Source organism: Beta vulgaris, chromosome 6, assembly GCF_026745355.1.
Source record: "Beta vulgaris subsp. vulgaris cultivar EL10 chromosome 6, EL10.2, whole genome shotgun sequence".
Taxonomy (NCBI): domain Eukaryota; kingdom Viridiplantae; phylum Streptophyta; class Magnoliopsida; order Caryophyllales; family Amaranthaceae; genus Beta; species Beta vulgaris.
This window is the reverse complement of record NC_079207.1, coordinates 15,236,632-15,257,252: the sequence shown is the minus strand read 5'-3', so window position 1 is coordinate 15,257,252 and position 20,621 is coordinate 15,236,632. Positions and strand designations below refer to the sequence as shown.

The following is a 20,621-nucleotide window of genomic DNA, read 5'->3' as shown; positions in this document are numbered from 1 at the left end:
TTAGAAAAAACTAAATTTATTTTATATGAAAATGAATTAAATTTAAGTCTGATTGTATAAAAGCCCTTTTGAACTCATTGTTGTCATCTCCATTTTTTTTAACTACATAACAGCCAACTAATTTCCTATTGTTTATTTCAACTAATGTGAAATAATTGGGAAGTTTGCAAATTATGCCGATGGATGAATGTGTGATATCACCGCCAAAATCTTATGTTTTTCTCAAATTTGTGTTTATAGGTAACTTTTGTGAGTATTTGTAAGTAAATTTTTGTAGTAAATGTTTCTTTATGTATTGATGTTCTAGATTATTAGTTTTACTTTGTATGTTGATTTTAAGTTTTAATAAAGTTTTTTGATTATTTGAATGATTTGCAACATGATTTTCTTAATTGTATGAGTGATTTGTAAAGTTTCTTCTTTTAAGTGATTTGTGAGTGATTTGTGAGTGAGTGTTGTAAATTAATTTTCGGTAGTTTTTTTTGAGTCTCCATTTTAATTTTGAGATTCCTTTTGTAATTTAGAAAGGGAAGGGGGGTAAAATAGTCAGTTCAAAAGAGGACACCATAGCTCCCCCCTTCCCTTATATAATAGAGATCTCTCCTCGATAGATCCAAGTAATCTTTGAAATTTCATTGTAGATCGAGATACATAATCGATATATGAGTTTGGCCTCTGTGTCATTTATTGTTCATGAACCTTTTTAATTGAGTAACTATTGTGAGCACTCCACTGTGTCATTCCAACTTAAATCAATTCATTTTTTACCTTACTCAGATACTTAAGGACCCAACTAGCACCTGGTGAGGCTTGAAAATCCCACTAATTTTTGTCCTTAACATAAAGAGTGTGTACCCATTTAAACTATAATTCCTCCTTACTACCAATATGCCAAATGAGGTTGCCAATAGCAGCTTTATTCCAAACAACTATGTTCCTGAAACCTAAACCACCTTTTTTATAACTGCAAATATTTTCCCACTTTACACTCCCTGACTTCTCTCCAATTGCATTTCCATACCATAAGAATTTCCTACAAACTGAATTGATTTTCCCAATTAAATAATAAGGAAGGAGAAAAATCTGGGCCCAATAACAATGAATACTTAGCAGGATAGACTGAATAAGTTGGGCTCTACCTGCATAGGACAGACTGAATAACTGCAACAATATGGTTATTTTATATTTTCTCTTTTCTTTTTACGTGATATATTGCTGCATATGGGTAAAACCGCAGCCATAAGCAATTATTCTACTAGTGCTCCTAGAATGGATTGACATTGCTTTCAGAAGCAGGAATATCCTCCAGTGGATCAATTGGATCAGAAGAAGATACTCATGTTCTAAAACGAGGAAGCAACTTATGTTTGTTGCATGTTTTAACAGCTGCTGTATATCATGTTTGGCAAGCAAGAAATGAGGCGTTTTGGCATTCTAAAGTGAGAAGAATAGAATGTACAGTTAACAATGTTAAAAATACAATAAAGCATAGAACTCATTTTTGTTTTGCCACAAATGGAGTGTTAGAGATTGTGAGTGGAAAGAAAACTTGTAAAGTTGTATAGTGTGTTTCTTGGCCTTGTGTGGCCTGTTTTATTTCCATCCCTTCCTAGTGTAAGGGCTTAGGTTGTATATGATGTTTTTTGAGAGCAATGTACTTACTTACTTACCAAGAAAAAAAACGCGGTGGTAATATGAATAATAAAAAGTACAAGGTGGTTATTCTCAAATTGACTAAAGTGGTTATAATAAAAAAGGTCTATTTATAAATTATGAAAATATCGAAAGCCATATATGATATATCATCATTAGCTTCTTTTTTTTTTTTTGATTTTGATATATCATTAGTAGTATTGAACTCTATAATATCCAATGCAATTATTCCACAAAAGAAGAGCAACTAACTGAATTTAATTTCCAATACAAGCATATATATTTTGCTTCCAATAAGACTCCTTCAGTAATTAGTTACTAGAGTTTCAAATTTTAACAAGCTACGGCTGAAAATGATTGAATGTTAGGATTTCTTGGGAGGAATTTTCCAAGGATATTGCAATGATGTCATGCTACTGCTAATCTTCTACCTTTGACTTAAATAAATTAGGCTGAAATAAAATAAGTTTCAAAATCTCTAGTCAATGATAAATTTTCTCCAGTGTAAAATACGGGATAAATTATATGAATAGGAAAACACCAGCCAAGTATTTAAGTAAACACCCAGTGCATTTCATCTACATCGCAGCTTGGCTGCCCTGCATCCATGCGGACATTTTCGACCTCGTCATCTGCTTATAATTATCTTTAAACATTTGCATCACAAACACAGATGATTTTCACAGCAATTTCTCAATTTTGTTTAGTGGACAAAGTTTTACGATTTGCGAATGTGACAGCAATGAAATATCCTGAATTCTGAATTTGATCTTCAGTAATAGTCGTAGTAGGCCAGCAGGTAGGAGGAACTAACAATGAATAACAAAATTATATTTATTCTCCATAGTTTTGATCTAGAAGGAAATAGGAGGTAGTGAGTTTTTCCTTCTTTTTATTCATTTATTATGATCCTTTTTTTCACCATATATCTCTAACAAATTTTTTTATTCTCATACTACTACTTTTTTCGTAATTCACCATATACCCTTGAATTTCTTAAAAATACATTAGAATGTCCTTAATGACTAACGGAATGTGGTTCATTCCATTAGTCATTAACCTTAATTTGAAATTACCTAATTAATAATCTAAATCTAAATTTATCAAATATGAAATGCTGTTAATTTGATGATAATAGGAATGCATGTATCTAGGATATCAAATTTATAATTGTATTAAATAATAATACCTTATAGGCTCAACCTTCAATTTGTTTGCTGCAACTTCTCTACGAAGCGAATAGATAAATGCAAATATATAAATAATTGCATAGAATGATGTAAACAAGCATATATCAAATTTTATAATCATATTTATATTATATATTTTTTTTAATAGAAGTATCACAATTTCAATAATTTTCATCAAGTTTCAAATAAAATAAAATAATTTAGATAATAAAACGAACCCTATAAGAATAATATGGAGAGAGTGTGTGTCTTTAGAATAATAATAGAATTCTATTATGATGGGTCTAGTAAATTAATTATGCATCATTCAATATTTTTTAATTGGAACATTATGTAACAACCTGCTCTTCCAAACTACTAACTAAATGTCGAAATTTGAAACTCATTCATCTGTGCTTTACAGATGATTTGTTGCTATTCTGTCATGGGGACTTTAGATCAATCTATATTATGCTTCAAGCAAGGTTTTCAGATGTTCTCTAATGCATCTGGCCTTGAAGTAAATGCTCAAAAGTCTGAAGTATATTTTGCTGGCATGAAAGATGATATTATTCAGAGAGTTACTGAGGTGAGTGGCTTTAAAAGGGGTTCTCTTCCTTTTAAGTACCTTGGGGTTTCCATATCCACAAGGAAATTGAAGGCTCATGAGTGTCAAGGCCTTATTGATAAAATGGTGAACAAAATTAAGGTGTGGAGTACCAGAAATTTATCTATGGCTGCTAGGAGTCGGCTGGTTCACAATATGCTGATGAGTGTGCACACATACTAGGGGAAGCTTTTCATAATTCCTAAAAGTGTTCTAAAGGAAGTTCATTCAATTTGCAGATGTTTTTTGTGGACTGGAAACCACAATGACAACAATGTTGGAGATGTGTCCTGGGAAAATCTGTGCAAGACTAAAACAACAAGGAGATTGGGCTTTAGGGAGACATAAAAATGGAACATAACTGTTGTGAGTAAATTAGCTTGGAGTGTTGCTCAGAAAAAAGATAATCTCTGGGTGAAATGCGTCAATGGCATTTATATTGGTTCATCTCATTGGGGTTCTTATAGTGCTCCAAATACCGCTAATTAGGGATAGAAATATGCGTGTATGGCAAAGAATGAAATGAATGATAAAACTCATACTACTCAATGGCTGAATGTTAGGCAGTATAGCATCAAAAAGCAATACAAGGCACTGTTGGGTATGGATGCGCATAACCAGTGGAGCAGGTATGTGTGGTGTAGATATACTCAATACCAAAACACAGAATGATAATGTGGCTTGCATTACAGGACAGATCGAAAACAAGGCAAATACTTAAGACTATGAATATATGTGTTGATGATGCTTGTATTATATGCCAGAAACATGTTGAAACAGTCAAGAACTTGATGTTTGAGTGTGTTTTTAGTGAACAATGTATCACTAGAGTGCTAAGCTGGCTTGGTGTCAGATGGGGTGGTAAAGGACTTCTCCAGATGTGCAGATGGCTTAAGGATCGGTACAAAGGATCTAGATTTAGAAGAATGGTGGCTACTGCTGCCCTTGCAGCTACTGTTTATATGGTTTGGAAAAATCGTAATTCATCTTACTGGGATCAAGTGGTCATGACTGTAGATAAAACTATTAGTGACATTAAGTATATGATCAAACATAGAATTGTACAAATCATGAACATGAAAGTTAAAAATAGTGATATAGAGTGGATTGAAGGATTGTAATGGCTGGGCAAGTCCAGTTGAGCTGTGGTTGCTTGATTTTTTTCCCTAGCTTCCTATAGGTTGTTTTGTTTTTTGGGCTTAATATAATTACTTACCGAAAAAAATACACGCTTTCGAATATTCTTGAGACATAGGAAGTGGGGGTCATGAGATAACTCTAGGGAAATAGGAGGTCAAGTTAAGAACTATCATGGTCTCAAAGGGATATATGACAGCTTCATGGTCATTTTGGGGTTATTCGGAGCCATTTTGGGGTTGCACTGAAAAAGTATAAAATTGGGTATTTAGAGGGATTCCGATGCCATAAGATGCCTCATGAGGACATGGAACGCCAATATAAGAACAATATGGCTTAAAACGGGCATATAACGGCTTTCATGACATTTCGGGGTCTTTTAGTGGGTTCACTTGAAAATTATAAATATGGTTTCGAGGAATTCTAGGCGCAACACAAAAGGTCCCAAGCACTTGGGATACTTTCTAAGTCATGTACGCTACTGTAGGAAGGTTTTAAGAGAAAAATATGGTCAGGTCAAGAGAATTCCAAAAATGCCACCAAAATCGCCAAAATTGAAGGTATTCACGCTTCATGATATTCTTGGGGCACAGGCACTAGAGGCCATGAGATGCCTCCTGGGAAATGGGAGGTCAATTTAAGAACTATCATTGGCTTCAAAGGGATATATGACGGCTTTCACGGTCATTTTGGGGTTATTTCGGAGTTGCATCAAAAAAGTATAAAATTGGGTATTTAAAGGCGTTCTCTCGTTTATAAATAATTCATAAATAAAAGTTAACTGATTTCTATATTTAATTATGATTATTTAATACAATGAAGGTCCTACACATGGTTTATTCGTAAAACTTGTGCCCAGAAGAAATGAACACTCTATTTAGGGACGAAGGGAGTATATATACTAAGCATGAATAGAGTATAAGTTTTGCTACGCAATTTGAATTTCAATAATATTTGTGCATTTGAGTATTTCTCAAAATATAGATGATTTTAAAAATAATTCATTTGTCATCTATCCCTCCGGCCATTCGATAAAGTTCCTTCCATTTACTATTCATATAGTCAGAAAACTTTTAAAAATTTCACCATATGTGTACTTAGTCATTTATGTATAAGAAACAAAATTATATTTTAAAACCTTGTTAGAATTGTTTCAACGTAAAATTTCATTATATTTACTTTTCAATTTTTTTTACTAATAAATTATCAAAATATATATATGCTCAAATTTGTATAAAAACTTAATTGGTTAAAACTGTGATCAGAGATCATGTAAAATGCACATAGGAAGATTTTGTGGAACAGAAGCAGTAGTTAAATAATAAAAAATTATTGTATTATCTCAATATCTATTTACTGTTCACATTATTCTTTGTAGGATGTATATTTTGTTGTCATATTGTTTTTCTTAGATAAACAACTCGTCTTATTTCAATGAATCCACCAATAATTATTCACGTTAAGTCAGTTTTAACTCCTTAATAGAAATGTGAAAGTTAACAACAAATAGTATGTGATTTACTTAATCAAACTCAATAAATTTTCATACTTTCTAAGATATTCATATTCATATATATACTATATAGAGTAATGCAAATTCTTTACTCTCTCTAGTTATTTTTGTTATGTTTTGTTGCTTCTTTAAAATATTCTAGGCAAACATTAACCATTTCTCTGGTTCATATTTGTAAAGTTGTGAATATAATATTTTAAATTACATAATAATCGAAATGATTATTTTTTGAAAGAATAATTAAAACGAATCTATAATTAGCAACAAAAGACGAGCGAGGTATATTGAGCCCTTAAGTCAATAAACTAAGTCATAATAAATTAAAATAAGCGATGAAATTAAGTAAGTTGGAAAATTTGGACATACTTTTCTTTTTTTTTCTCTCTTTAGTTGACATAGGACATACAACAAATTAGGTCTAATAATGTTCACGCATTGCTGGTGCAATTGCTTGTACATTTCTAGCTCTCTTCGACCTTCTATATATGCTATGATCCCTTGCTCTATATATATACACCTGCAGAATCCCATGAAGCACATCAACTCCACAATAACTAGCTAATTAAACTGATCGATCCATCCCCTGCCATCTTGAGAAATGGGCAACCCAAATGTTCCTAACACAAAGATCAGTGAAAAAGAAATGGAGAAGGCAAAAGAGAAGACGATGAAGATGATGGGTTTGCCTCTCTCCACTATATTTTTCCACGGTAACGATCGAGCAATCTTGAAGAACATCACCCCCATGGGAAGTACCCTAATCCCACGGGACATATATACCAACATAATCGTCTATCCCATGACGACTCATGATGGACATATGATACGCAAGTTTGATCAAAAGAATAATGCATCATCAAGTCGTCCAAGAACTGTCTCTCTAGACGGAGCAGCCAAAGAATTACGTAATGCCATCAGATCAAATGTGGATGAAGGTAATATGAGTTATTTCCTCACTCCCTGCTTAACTAATATAGAAGTGTTGGCAAAAAATTGTTATTGAAATTGTAAAATACAATAAGTAACATTTATTCATATATGAAATACTTCCTTTTTTTCAAAATACTTGACACACTTGTCAATGGATATTTTTAAACCATTAATAACTCTAGCTAATGTTTCATAAGTAAAAAATTATAAAAAGTTGATATCATAAAAGAATATATTGAGAGAAGTCTAACAAGATCCCACAAGACTATATTTTGCCTTACATAGAATTCACAAGACACAGTCAAAAAAGAGTGGGCGAATGGTGCAAAAGTAAAACTGTTTTAAGTATTTTCAAAATGGAGGAAGTAAACTACAACAATTTCATTAGTTAGTTCAATAGTTAAATTCATATTTATTTTTCTAAGAACTTAGACATAGAAATAAAGGTGTATACGACTTTTTAAGTACTCAAATAAATATCCCCTTAAAAAAATCTACTCAAAGCAATGTATAAAATTAAGATAATATTCGACTCTCAAAAAACTTGCATTACCTATTTTAAATAAAACGTTTGTGGAATTTGGAGTATAGAATATTGTGAAATATTAATTATATCTTACTTGTCTTTAAAATAAATTATTTAAATCACTTCCTCGCTATCGTAGTGAAAAATTAATGAATTGCCATAAAACAAAAAAATTAAAAACATTAGTTAACAGTTTTACCTTATGCTATTATATAGTATTTAATCGCTACACATAAATCTCATAAATTACTTATAATGATGTTCTATAACCGCTACCAATAATACACTCCAACAGCTATACGCTACTACAACCACTATTTTACCAAATACTCATAATTGATCTTGTCCACCGCTAAGCACATAGACGAATCTATTATGGGTCCTGGGTGGCCCAAGACCCCCCAAAAAATTTCAGTTTTCCTTTTTTTCTTAAACGTCAAGCAGTAAATAGGTTAACAGAAATATTCATGCAATTGTTCTCAAAAAGCAGATGGTGATCCAGTGGTTAACCATCAAACAATAGGTAGTTCATGTGGTAGTTTTCAACGCAAGATCGAATTCCTTTAGTAGCAATTCTCACTCCTCTTTCCTTTTTTCTTTTTTCTTTTTTTAACTTTTAACTTTTTCCTTGTTTTTTCTTTCAAACTTATAACTTTCTACTCTTTATGTTTTCTATTTCAGTACTTTTTTATTTTGGAATTCATTATTTTGAGTAATACCCATTTTATCTTAGTATTACTTCTTATTTAACCTTTTTTTTCATTTTTGTAATAAAATGATTAATCCTCCTTCAGTTTTCAAATAAATGAAACTATTTATTTTTATACACTATTCATATTCTGAGTATGACCAAGATTTATTTACAAATAAACAATAATTGTTATTATATAAGATTTTGGATTTATCTCTATTTACATTTAGGAAATTTGTATAGATTAATTATAAACTGAATGTCAATGGTTTGTGTTTGTTGATGAGTGTTAAAGTCAATTTATAATAAAAGTGGAGATAATATCGAAATTTAAATATAATAAAGGTATCTCTAGTAGATGACTCGGATATTATAAAATTTTGGTGTTCTTATCTCAAAACTCAACACCTCATTTGTGAACTAAGATCTTTGTTTATTTAATTGGTTTTGTTAGGACCCCCAAATTTAAAATCCTAGATCTGCCCCTGGCTAAGCACTACCTAAAACACTCGTGCAAACCGGGCCGAAGTCTATATACATCTTGCTCCAAATGATAATGCATTGTAAAACATAGTAAGTTTGACTATTAAGATCATGGGACCTTTTGTATCTAAGAAATGTACTAGTAGTATCTTGACATAGCAATTGGTTTGTTTTCATCTGAATTATCTTTCAGATAAGTTCTAATAAGGATTTCTTTTGGCTTTTATTTCATATATAACTGCTTAGATCATTTGAACGCCGGCCGGTCTTGAATCAATAGAGAAGTGTACTCAATCTTATTATAGGGCTAATTAATATATACACGGACAATTATCTACTATTTATGATTAAAGAAATTTTCCCCTCAAAAAAATGATTAAAGAATTTTAACTATCTGGCATCATATATATACTTATTGTGTTGACTGTTTGTTCGTTGAAATCACAGCAACGCTACGACAAATACTCGATCGTGAACCGAGACTATACACGTCTTACAATCGTGAAAACTATACTCCTCTATGTTATGCTGCATACAAAGGTTTTACGAAGACAGTTAGCTACATCCTCAAGAAGTATCCCACAATTTTAGATGATAATCCAAAGGCTTACCCCATTCACAAGGCATGTGCAGGACGCCATCTGAATATCTTAGAGATGTTTCATGAAAAACGCGGCGATGAATCGTTTTTCAATCCTGACTGCAAAGGCCGAACACCGCTTCACGTAGCTTGTGATGCACCCGCCGATCGCGAGATTTTCCAGTACTTGATGACGCTACCGGGGGCAAACTATGCTATGAGTGTGGAAGATGAGAACAGGGTAACTCCTAGGAGAGTTGCTTGATATGAAAAAAAAAAAAAAAATGAAAGGACCTACGTCCTCTAAACCTTGCAAACAAAGCTAAATCTTAAACGAGTAGTACGTTTCATTAAATCTGTGTATGCGCTTTTGTTGTATGTTGTATGTGTGTTTTCATGCGTAAGTATTTTCAGCTATCACATAAATCTTTGAAAGTAATAGTACTTTTTTTGGGTTCATCAGTCCAGCAGGATTGAGTACCCTATGTATTGCATTATTGTTTGTCTCTTCTCCTTATAAAGTCAAAGAATATAAACTTATATTTGTGTACTATTCTATTTAAATTTCCGCTTGATGTTGTGTGTTTATGACTATTTTATTTTATAATTTAAAGTTGCCAAGAGATATGAGTATAATTCATTAAAGCAACAAAGTTAGTTAACTATTACATGGAATTCACTTCTTTGGATTATGGGTGTTCCAATATATCAAGCTTTTATAACTTTCACCAATATCTAATTGAAGATGCCACGATATCATGAAAATAAATGGAAATAGAAAGGCTTTATAAAAAAAATGGATGTCATCTATCTATATTTATATATCTCTATTACATAAGGGAAGGGGGGAGCAACGGCGTCCTTTTTTGAACTGACTATTTTGCCCCCCTTTCCTTTCTAAATTACAAAATACCTGCTTGATTAGCTTCTGCTTGATTAGCTTACATGAGGAAAATTAAAGTTTCCTCTTATTATAACTTTATAGAAATAAAATACCTGCTTGATTAGCTTCTACTTTCACCGATCAACAAATATGTTTCATGTTATTGTCATTGACGACTACACATACATAGCTTTTTATGCACGCGATGCGTGCGATGACATTTTTAGGCCTAATTATTACTAAGTAGTAAACAAAAAGAAAATACAAGTTAGTATTCAAGTTCACCTCTATTTTGTAGAACAAGTTAGTATTTAAGTTCACCTCCATTTTGTAGAGATAAGATTCTTTGAAATACAATCAAATAGTATTTAAAAACACTTTAATAAGTATAAATAATGAATAAATAACGTTATTTTATTTCTATAAAATGCTTTGAATCTCAATACCAAAATGGTGGTCAAACAAAGCCACCGGAAATTAATTTTCAAAAATCACTCAGAAATCACTTATATGAGTAAACTTTACAAATCACTCATAGAATTGAGAAAATCACGTTGTAAAAATCACGCAAACCACTCAAATGATCAGGATACTTTACAAAATCTAAAAATTAACTTACAAACTAAAACTAATATACTAGGACGTCAATACATCCAAAAACATTCACAAAATTCACTTACAAATCATTGTTCTTAATAATCATTCACAATTACATACTCACAAAAATTACCTATAAACACAAATTTGAGAAAAACATAAGATTTTGACAGTGATATCACACATTCGTCCATCGACGATTTGCGAACTTTCAAATAGGTACATAATTCTTTTAATCTTCAAAGTTATTTCACATTAGTCGACTATTATATAGTTGAAAAAATGGAGATAATAGCAATAAGCTGAAAAGTGCTTTTATATAATTAGACTTAAATTTGATTCATTTTCATATAAAATATGAAACAAGATGTGAATGAAATTTGGTTCATTTATGACACTGATGAAAAAGTTACAAATTTAGTTCTTTTTTTAAAATTCCAATATAAAATTTTTGCCCAAAACTTTTGCAGAATATCCATGTTCAGAAATAAATTTTGAAAAACAAAACAATATCAAACTTTTTTGCGAACAACTTTTGCAAAAATTCATTTTCAGAAAAAAATTACATTAATTTGCAAAAACCATTTCATGCAAAATCAGATTGTGTATGAAAAAATTGAAATTTCATTTCACTTATCATTGAAACTCAAAGTGTTAAAATTTAGAAAAGGAGAAAAATTAAAAATGACCATTTCATGCGAAATCAGATTGTGTATGAAAAACTTAAAATTCCTTTCAAATATAATTGAAACTCAAAGTGTGAACATTTAGAAAAGGAGAAAAAATTAAAATGATGAAAATTCTTAAATATCAATTTGTGAAATCAGAATTTAGAAGTTAGACAAGGAAAAACCGTTTCCTAAAGATCTTCCCTCTTTCCGTCTAAGGGTGTTTCCAAAAGATCTTCCCTCTTTTGCTTTATTCCTTATTTGGCAAAACAAATTTCCCTATTTACCCTCTCATGTCACTATCATATGGTCCGCCATTACATTATTAATTCAATTTTACTCCCTTTCTCTCTCCTACTTTAACCCCTTTTTATTTGTTTATTTTCTTAACCCCTTTCTCTCTCCTACTTTACTCACACCATGCCCCACACAACTTGATTTTCCTTGGTATCTGTAGGAACAGTAAGTGGGAAGATCTTTAGGAAACGGAGGGAGTACTTTTCGGTTACAATTTTGGGATCATAGAGAAATTACTGAAATCCATATAAAAAACTATTATAAATTACAAAAATGAATAAAACCAAAAAAAAGAACATGACGATATTTAGTAAAGAACATCATACTGATTATAAAAAACATGCGCATATAAGACTTGATAAACAAAAAACTATTCAAAATCACAAAAATGAATAACAACATAAAAAGAACATGGAAAAATCTTATTCACAAAATAGAGGTGAATTTAAATACTAACTTACATTTTCAGTTTGTTTACTACTTAATATTAGGCCTAAAAATATCATCGCACGCATCGCGTGCACAAAAGGCTAGATACTTGGTTTTATATATCATCTATCTATATTTATATATCTATATAAAGCTAAGACATTTTGCCTACATGTCACACTTACAAACATTAGACCACATGTCATCGGGAAAATCAATCCTTGCATTTCCCATCGCAACGCGTAAACTAGCTTTGAAGTATTGCTGATTTGTCGCTTCCAGAAATATCTTGAGCGTGTGTCTAACTGCGTGATTTTCGAAATGAATAGTAATTGCTTTAAATAACATGATTTGGAATATATATGAAATCAATAACAATCTTTGCTATTTTGGTAAGTTTTACCTCACTGATTTACTGATGGAAACTGTCTAAGTTAATCTATTTCTCCATATTAAATGATCTTTTCTTATAAAATCTTTATTAAATGGAGAACCTTTGTTATTTTAGAATCTATAATCTTCAAAATTCGATTATGGACAATTTTCTCTAAAAAAAACAAGTATTTCATGCGATGTATTTTTCCTCCAGTAAGTCTTCAAATATTTGTTTATTTAATACCCAAACCAATTTTGCTTCATAGGAACCACATGCATGTGCTTCATCTTCATTTCCGAACAAAATCAACTTGAAAATCTTCATCTTCTTTGTTGAACAATAGCAAATATGAAGTAAATATTGACAATAAACATTTGATAAATTCGTGCATGAGTGGCAAGGATATGTAGTGACATAGGGAAAACTAGGTCGTTACTAGTCTCCTAAAGTCAAACAAAACATAACTAGACCACTAAACTAAGTAATTATCATTCTTCCACAAGGACTAAAGAGCAGCAATATGTGTTAATTTAACAATAAGTCAGGCCGAATAAATTGTTGGAAATTGTCAATAATCAACTAAGAGCTATGAAAATAACTAAATATCAAAGATAACTACAGTTAGGATATACGATTAAACACCAACTAATCAAGAAATAAACATAAGAATATCAAACATAGAGATAATGCATGAACTAGACTTGAATGAGTTATTGACTCAACATACAACTCTCATCCCACTCTCATAGGCGGAGAAATTCTCAACGACATCATATAAGGACTCTCATCCATTACTAACATATCCCGCGGTTCAAAGTAACCCAAGCCAATAATGGAAATCAATAGGTCACACTCTAATACAACATTCAAGTGATCAAAGAGAATGCAACATAGATTAGAAGAGCTAACAAGCAATAATTTAATCACACAAATTTCTAAATACAATATCAAATGCCTAATTCAATTATGATTGAGTTTTCACCCAAATCCTAACTCACTAACTACTCTATAAACACCAAAAAAGAAAGAGATTTTGATAACTTACCAACTAATAACATGATACTAAACATTAATCTAACATTGAACTAAACAAAATAACCCAAAAATCATTAAACTTAGCATTTAATAACTAATCTAATGAAAGTAATTAAAATAAGCAACAAAAGAGGAGATAGAGTCAGAAATGCTCATTGATTAGTGGTTGAAAGTTCCAATACAAGTGTCACCCTTGAATCTACAATTCTCCACCTTTCTTTTGAGTTTTCTCCCTTTTCTCCTTAAACTAACTATGAAGGCTAAACTTCCTTAAAACCCTAAAAGAATATCTAAACTAAGAGTGATGAGTAATACTTAGGCTAAAAAGTCCTTCATAAAAAATATTTGAGTTAAGGCCTTAAGGGTATTTATACACCAATAAATAAAAGAGAGAAAGAAAAGAGAAAAAAGAAAGGAAAATAGAAAAGGTAAAGAGATAAAAGAAAAAAGGATAAAGAAAATGAGAGTTAAAAGAGGAGTTAGAAACGGTAGAAAAATAAAAAAGGAAACAAAAGAAAGAAGGAAAAGACGAAAAGTACAGTAACTAAGGGATGAATAGACAAAATAGAATCCTTTCAAAAAAAGAATAGACAAAATAGAAAATGAAACTCCCCCCAAAATACAAAACATCAGTGATCTTTTTAAAAAAACGGTTAAAATTAGCGTCCACTTCCGCTTTTTCAGCGTCCATACGGCGGACGCTAATTTTATTGGTCTAATAAACCCAGATTTCCTCCCATTTCGCATTCGACTACCCATACAATCAATCCAAAACCGAAACTCCAAACCCTAACCCCTAACCCCTAACCCGACGACGGCAGCCACCGTCCATTTCTTCACGCCGGAGAACGCCGCCCAAACATCCCTCTCTTCAATACTTGACGCCGCACCCGAGCCGCCGCCGGTCTTCCAGCCCCGCCCCTCCAGCCGCCGCTCTTCCATTCCAGGTATGGTTTCATAGCTTTGTTTATTTTTTTGTGTAAAAATTATTAGTGTAAATTGATGATGTTTTGATGTTAATAGTGTTAAATTGTTGTTGTTAATTGTTAGTTGTGAATTTTTAATCGTTGTTGTTAAATATAAATTGTTGTTGTTGTTAATTTTTAATTGCTGTTAATTGTTAGTTGTTGTTGTTAAAATTATAAATATAAATTGTTAATTGTTAGTTGTTGTTGTTAAAATTATAAATATAAATTGTTGTCATTGTTGTTGTTGTTATATTAGAGTAATTGTTGTTAATTATTTTATAAATTGTTGTTATTACTTAGCTACTAATTGTTGTTAATTATTTTTAATTTTTCAAGTTTTTGATAATGTTCATTAATTTTAAAAGGTTTAGCTTAAAGATGATTATGATTTGTATTGGGGTTTTTTTTTTAATAATGAATAAACATGTCATTAGATTAGAGTTATGAATTAAAATGGTATTTGTTCTTGTTATTATTGTAGTATTTGCTCTTGTTGTTATTATTGTTGTAAATGTTGTTCATTTTTGTTCATTGTTGTTGGTGTTAATTGTTGGATTAGTTGTTGGTGTTAATGTTTGGATAAGTTGTAGTTGTTTTTAGTTTTTGTTATTATATTTTTTCTTCAATGTTTTTTAATAAAATTTAGTCTTTTTAGTGCCCACTTTCATCCGATAGCAATCAACTTAGTGCCCACTTTCATCCAATAGCAATCAACTTATGCCCACTTTGGTCAAGCAATGCCTACGTGTAAAGTGTCTAGGATTATGATATTTTGCTTATTTAATTATGACTATATGATTATATTATATTAAACTTTAATTATGATATATGTTTGATTATGATCACTATATATGCTATCATATATGATATATGTATGATTATAAACGTGGTAAAAAATATAATATTTAACCATTTTAAACTTTGTTTTTACTAGTTCCTATTATATTCTTACTTCATTGGTGTGATGTGTGTTATACTTTGTACTAGTTCCTATTATAATGAGTATTTAAATTGGTAGCAACTATGGTGTTTTCTCATCCTAATTCTTGTTAATAGTTCAAATTCTTGCTTGTTAGTTCAAGGATATAGATTTAAGGTTTATGAGGGAGTAATAGGAAAAGCAAAGTTGATTGTATATATTAAATATATTTAGTATATATTTACCTTAGTTATTACTTAGCTAGTTGTTGTTAATCTTTTGGATTTGCTAGTAAGTGTTATTGTTCATAAGTTGTCTAATATTTGTCCATTACATATCGTACGTACTTCAATTAACAAGTTTTGAATATAGTGAATTGATATTTTTTAGCTATGTGTAGAGTTTTAAATTATGAAAAGGAAGGAACGTAGCTGGATGTATAACAGACTTGACGGGCGTCGCCTTAGAACTGAGTTTGTGAAAGGGGTTGATGAGTTCATTGAGTTTTGTTTACAACATCCACATTTGCATGACAATGACAAGATAAAATGTCCATGCATCAAGTGCAATAACATGCGTTATTTGGAGGTGGACACGGTCAAAGTACATTTGTACAAGAAGGGTTTTAAACCGAATTACTTTGACTGGTTATGTCATGGTGAACGCGTTGCGGAGTCCTCCTCATCTTCTGCCCAGTCAAAGCCATATTTGGATATGGTGGTGGATGCTTTAGGGAATACTGAAGAGCATGATGTGCTTGCACTTTCAAACTCAGTTGAAGAAGAACCGAATGGTGAAGCAATGAAGTTTTTCGACCTTCTGAAGGCGGCTGAGAATCCCTTGTATGATGGGAGCAAGATATCGGTGCTGGAGATGGCTTCTAGAATCACAAGTTTGAAGTGTGAGTACAACCTACCACATAGGTGTGTTGATGGGTTTGCTAGTTTAGTGAATGAAGCGATCCCCGACAACAACCACATGGAAAAAACTTTCTACGACACAAAGAAAGTTCTAAATGGGTTGGAGCTTCCACATGAGAGGATTCATGCATGTCCTAGAGGTTGTATGTTGTTTTGGAAGGGCGACGCTCACTTAGATAAGTGTAGTGTATGCGGTAGTGATCGGTACAAGAAGACATTTAAGGGCAAGTTTATTCCTGCAAAAGTCTTAATCTACTTTCCAATCACACCGAGGTTGCAAAGGTTGTTTGCAACTAAAAACATATCTCAGGAAATGACATGGCACGCCGACAATCCTCGAGTGCGAGGCACATTAACACATCCAAGTGACAGTGAAGCATGGAAACACTTTGATAAAACCTTTCCCGACTTTGCTGCTGAGGCTCGAAATGTTAGACTCGGGTTGTGCACAGACGGATTTTCTCCATATGGTAAGTTCGGAGGGCAATATTCGTGCTGGCCAGTTATTCTCACACCATACAATTTGCCTCCATCTATGTGCATGAAGAAACCATTCATGTTTCTTTCTTTGCTCGTCCCGGGACCTAAAAATCCAAAAGGAAACTTGGATACGTTTATGCAACCTCTAGTTGAAGAGTTGAAGCAGTTATGGCATAATGGAGCTACTACCTATGATGTTTTAAGAAAACAAAATTTCAACCTTCGAGCAGCGCTGCTTTGGACAATTAGTGACTTCCCAGCGTATGGTATGTTGTCTGGATGGTGTACTGCTGGAAAAAAGGCATGCCCTTATTGCATGGATAAAAGCAAGACATTTTGGCTTGAACATGGGGGTAAAGTGACATGGTTCGATTGTCATCGACAATTTCTTCCGTCTGATCACCCATTTCGAAAGAACAAGACTGCTTTTTGTAAGAATAGGGTCGAGAATGGCGTGGCTCCTCACATAATGTCTGGAGAGGAACTGTGGCAGTGCGTGAAGGACTTACCTAAAGCAACTGATGGTCCCGAGGCGCTGAACCGATTGAAGAAGGATAAAAAAGGTTGGTTGAAACAAGATATTTTGTGGGAGCTTCCATATTGGAAAGATTTGATTTTGCGTAACAATTTAGATGTTATGCATGTTGAGAAGAATTTTTTCGACCAACTCATTAACACTGTGATGGATGTGAAGGTAAACTTCAGACACCCTTAGTGCAAGAAGGACATGGCACGTGTTTGCAAACGCGGAATGGAGCTTGTTGATGATGGTGTGGGAATTTGGTGAAGCCTAAAGCACCTTACACACTCGACAAGGCTCAGAAAAAGGTATTTTGTGAGTGGGTACGTGACTTGAAGTTTCCAGATGGCTTTGCATCGAACTTGAGTAGATGCGTGGATCTTAGTTATAGTAAATTGCAAGGATTGAAGAGCCATGACTGTCATGTATTCATGGAGAGGCTGTTGCCGGTTCTCTAAAAGAATTGCTTCCTTTGCATGTTTGGAAGGCGATAACCGAAATAAGTCAATTCTTTCGAGATTTGTGTGCGTCCACAATCAAAGTCAATGAGATGGAGCGCTTAGAAAACAACATTGCCGAGATCTTATGCAAGTTGGAAAAAATCTTTCCTCCATCGTTTTTCAACTCAATGGAGCACTTGCCGGTTCACTTGCCTTATGAAGCAAAAGTTGGGGGGCCCGTCCAGTATAGGTGGATGTACCCTTTTGAAAGGTAATTGAATTTGTTGTAAGTGTCATACATTACATACTGAATTTTTACACAAAATGCTAATCCTCACCTTATTGACAGGTTTCTTAACCACTTAAAGCGTAAAGTGGGAAACAAAGCACGTGTTGAAGGTTCAATATGCAATGCCTACCTAACTGATGAGATCACGAACTTCCGCTCCAACTACTTTCTGCCCGGGGTTGACACAAAATCAAGGGACTTAGGAAGAAATGTCAATCCTGATGTCGCCAACACACATGGTCTTGGTGTTCCCGAGTTGTTCAGGAAAGACTGCGGTCGACCAGGAACAGACGGTTGTTTGCGATGGTTGCAAGACATGGAGTACGAAAGAGCACATCTTTACGTACTCTCAAACAGTGGCATCTTAAGTGATTATGAAAGGTAATTTGGTTCAAGACCATTAAGTTACATTGTACTTGTCCTTTGCCTAATGTGTGTGATATTACTTACTCAAGGAAATTCGAGGAGCACATTGTCAATTCAAGATCGAACATTGCTATGGATGAGGTGTGGAGCAAATGTGAAGCTGAGTTCCCTACTTGGTTCAAGACAAATGTGAGTTTCGTACATTATTCCTACTAACCATTGAGATACCTTCATGTACTAACTTAGTCTCTGAAATCAGGTCCTTCGTGCCATGACAAGTGACGATGTCACTCGAGCTCTTGCTATGGGTCCGTCCAGACAAGTGAGAACGTGGAATCAATTCTTTGTGAATGGATATAACTTTCATACACACGAATATGGCAAGAACAAGTCAACCATGAATTATGGTATATGTGTACAAGCTGATGATGGAGCTGATTACTTTGGCATTTTGGAGGAGGTTATCGAACTGGTGTACCATGGTAATTTGGCTATTTATAAGACAATCTTGTTCAAGTGCAGTTGGATGGACTCAGACAAGGGTATGAACATTCATGAACAATATAGACTTGTGGAAGTCAACCACACCAAAAGACACCCAAAATATGATCCGTTTGTGTTGTCGTACCAAGTTAGCCAAGTATACTACGCGCCGTATCCCAGTCTTAGGAGGGATAAAAGGCAATGGTGGGCTGTGTTTAAAACGAAGGCAAGGGCCGAAGTTGATGCCCCAATTGATTTGGATGTTCTTCAGGAGGAAAGAACTGATACTGCTGCACTTCTTTGTGCCCCGGATGAGATACCAGACTATGATGCTGGTGATGACGACAATAATGATGAGATCATGGGATTCGAGGTGCCGAATGAACAAGGAGAACCAAGTGAAATTGAAAGCAGCGACGCGAGTGGTGATTTCACCGAAGATGACGATGACGAGGATGACGCGGATGATTATGATCTGTTTGATGATGTTTAGTGTGTCTTGTTAAACTATGTAGTTTGCTTTTGTTGTAAGACAATATGTTAAGTCATTTTATCACCTTTCCTCATTCTATGTATAAGACATTATTTATTTCTATTATATGCGTTTTATTTAGTTAATCTTTGTTTCATTTCAAGCTTTTTAAGAATAGATTAATTATGTTAAGTGTAATATATTGTACTATGGTTTTGTAATTGTGTATGATTAATGTCATTGTTTGATTGTAATATGTGATTAATTTCAATGTTTGTCACGCCTTAAATCTTTGTTGGTGATTTATTTTGCGGATGTCATCACGTGTCGGATCTCGGGGTGGTTCTCGTGGTGGGGGTAGTAGTCGAGGTCGTGGCAGAGAGCGGCCTGAGCCAGACCCTGACCTTTTACTTCGGCTTCAACATGATGACGATCTTGAGAGGGATGAGGCAGAGGAAGAACTAAGGGTAGAGGACAATAATGGGGGTGGGGTAGTTGACAAGCGAAAGGAGTTGGACCCCAATGGACTTTGGTAAATTATATTATAAGCGTGATACTTGATTACTTTTAATAGATTTTATTGGTGTTGTTTCTCTAATGTTTGCTTTGCTTTTCATCAGGTTTGAAGACAATGGAGTCATTCGCTCCTTGAGTAAATGCTTCAAGCAACATTTCCACCATCCATGGAGGAACTGGTCGCAGGTTGATGACGACACAAAAAACCATTGGTTTTCTCTTTTCAAGGTGAAATCGTATTTATTAAGTTTTTACTTAACTTTATAATATGATGTACTAACCCTTTGTTATTGGTTTCTTATATGTCCATGTAGACCATTTATAGATGGAGGGAGGAGATTGAATCCGAAGTGAGGTCTACATTCGACCAAAAAATGGCCAAAAGATTGAAAGATAATCATCACTTCACAGTGAAGAAGAAGGGTGGTGTACGTCCGGTATGGATGTCTACGAGCGTTCACGAGCAGATGATGAAGAATGCTCAAGACGAGGAGTTCAGAGCCCGATCTGAGAAGGCCAGCAAGAACCGACGAGGAGGTGATTTGACTAGCAATGTACCTCCTTCTCATTGCCAAGGCTCCATTTCTTCAGCAGAGCGCGCTAAAAGATTGTTAAGTGTAACTTGTGTTGAATACATTTAATCCATAAACTTTATTTAATTAATGCGTTTGAAC

The 20,621-nt window shown here is 33.4% G+C and overlaps 3 protein-coding genes across 3 annotated transcripts; all 3 read left to right on the top strand.

The window, feature by feature from the left end:
- Nucleotides 1–6,626: 6,626 nt before the first annotated feature.
- On the top strand, nucleotides 6,627–9,811 carry LOC104895945 (uncharacterized). The gene is made up of 2 exons (XM_010682594.4): nucleotides 6,627–7,014; nucleotides 9,157–9,811. The coding sequence occupies exons 1-2, from the start codon at nucleotides 6,678–6,680 to the stop codon at nucleotides 9,552–9,554; spliced, it is 735 nt and encodes a 244-aa protein (XP_010680896.2). The 5' UTR covers nucleotides 6,627–6,677; the 3' UTR covers nucleotides 9,555–9,811.
- A 4,022-nt stretch (nucleotides 9,812–13,833) lies between these two features.
- On the top strand, nucleotides 13,834–17,839 carry LOC130589373 (uncharacterized). Its single transcript, XM_048645836.2, has 3 exons — nucleotides 13,834–14,521; nucleotides 15,862–17,555; nucleotides 17,651–17,839. The coding sequence occupies exons 2-3, from the start codon at nucleotides 15,873–15,875 to the stop codon at nucleotides 17,837–17,839; spliced, it is 1,872 nt and encodes a 623-aa protein (XP_048501793.2). The 5' UTR covers nucleotides 13,834–14,521; nucleotides 15,862–15,872.
- On the top strand, nucleotides 17,642–20,552 carry LOC109135265 (uncharacterized). Its single transcript, XM_048645837.2, has 6 exons — nucleotides 17,642–18,092; nucleotides 18,171–18,491; nucleotides 18,566–18,665; nucleotides 18,736–19,963; nucleotides 20,052–20,175; nucleotides 20,262–20,552. The coding sequence occupies exons 1-4, from the start codon at nucleotides 17,932–17,934 to the stop codon at nucleotides 19,450–19,452; spliced, it is 1,299 nt and encodes a 432-aa protein (XP_048501794.2). The 5' UTR covers nucleotides 17,642–17,931; the 3' UTR covers nucleotides 19,453–19,963; nucleotides 20,052–20,175; nucleotides 20,262–20,552.
- Nucleotides 20,553–20,621: the final 69 nt, after the last annotated feature.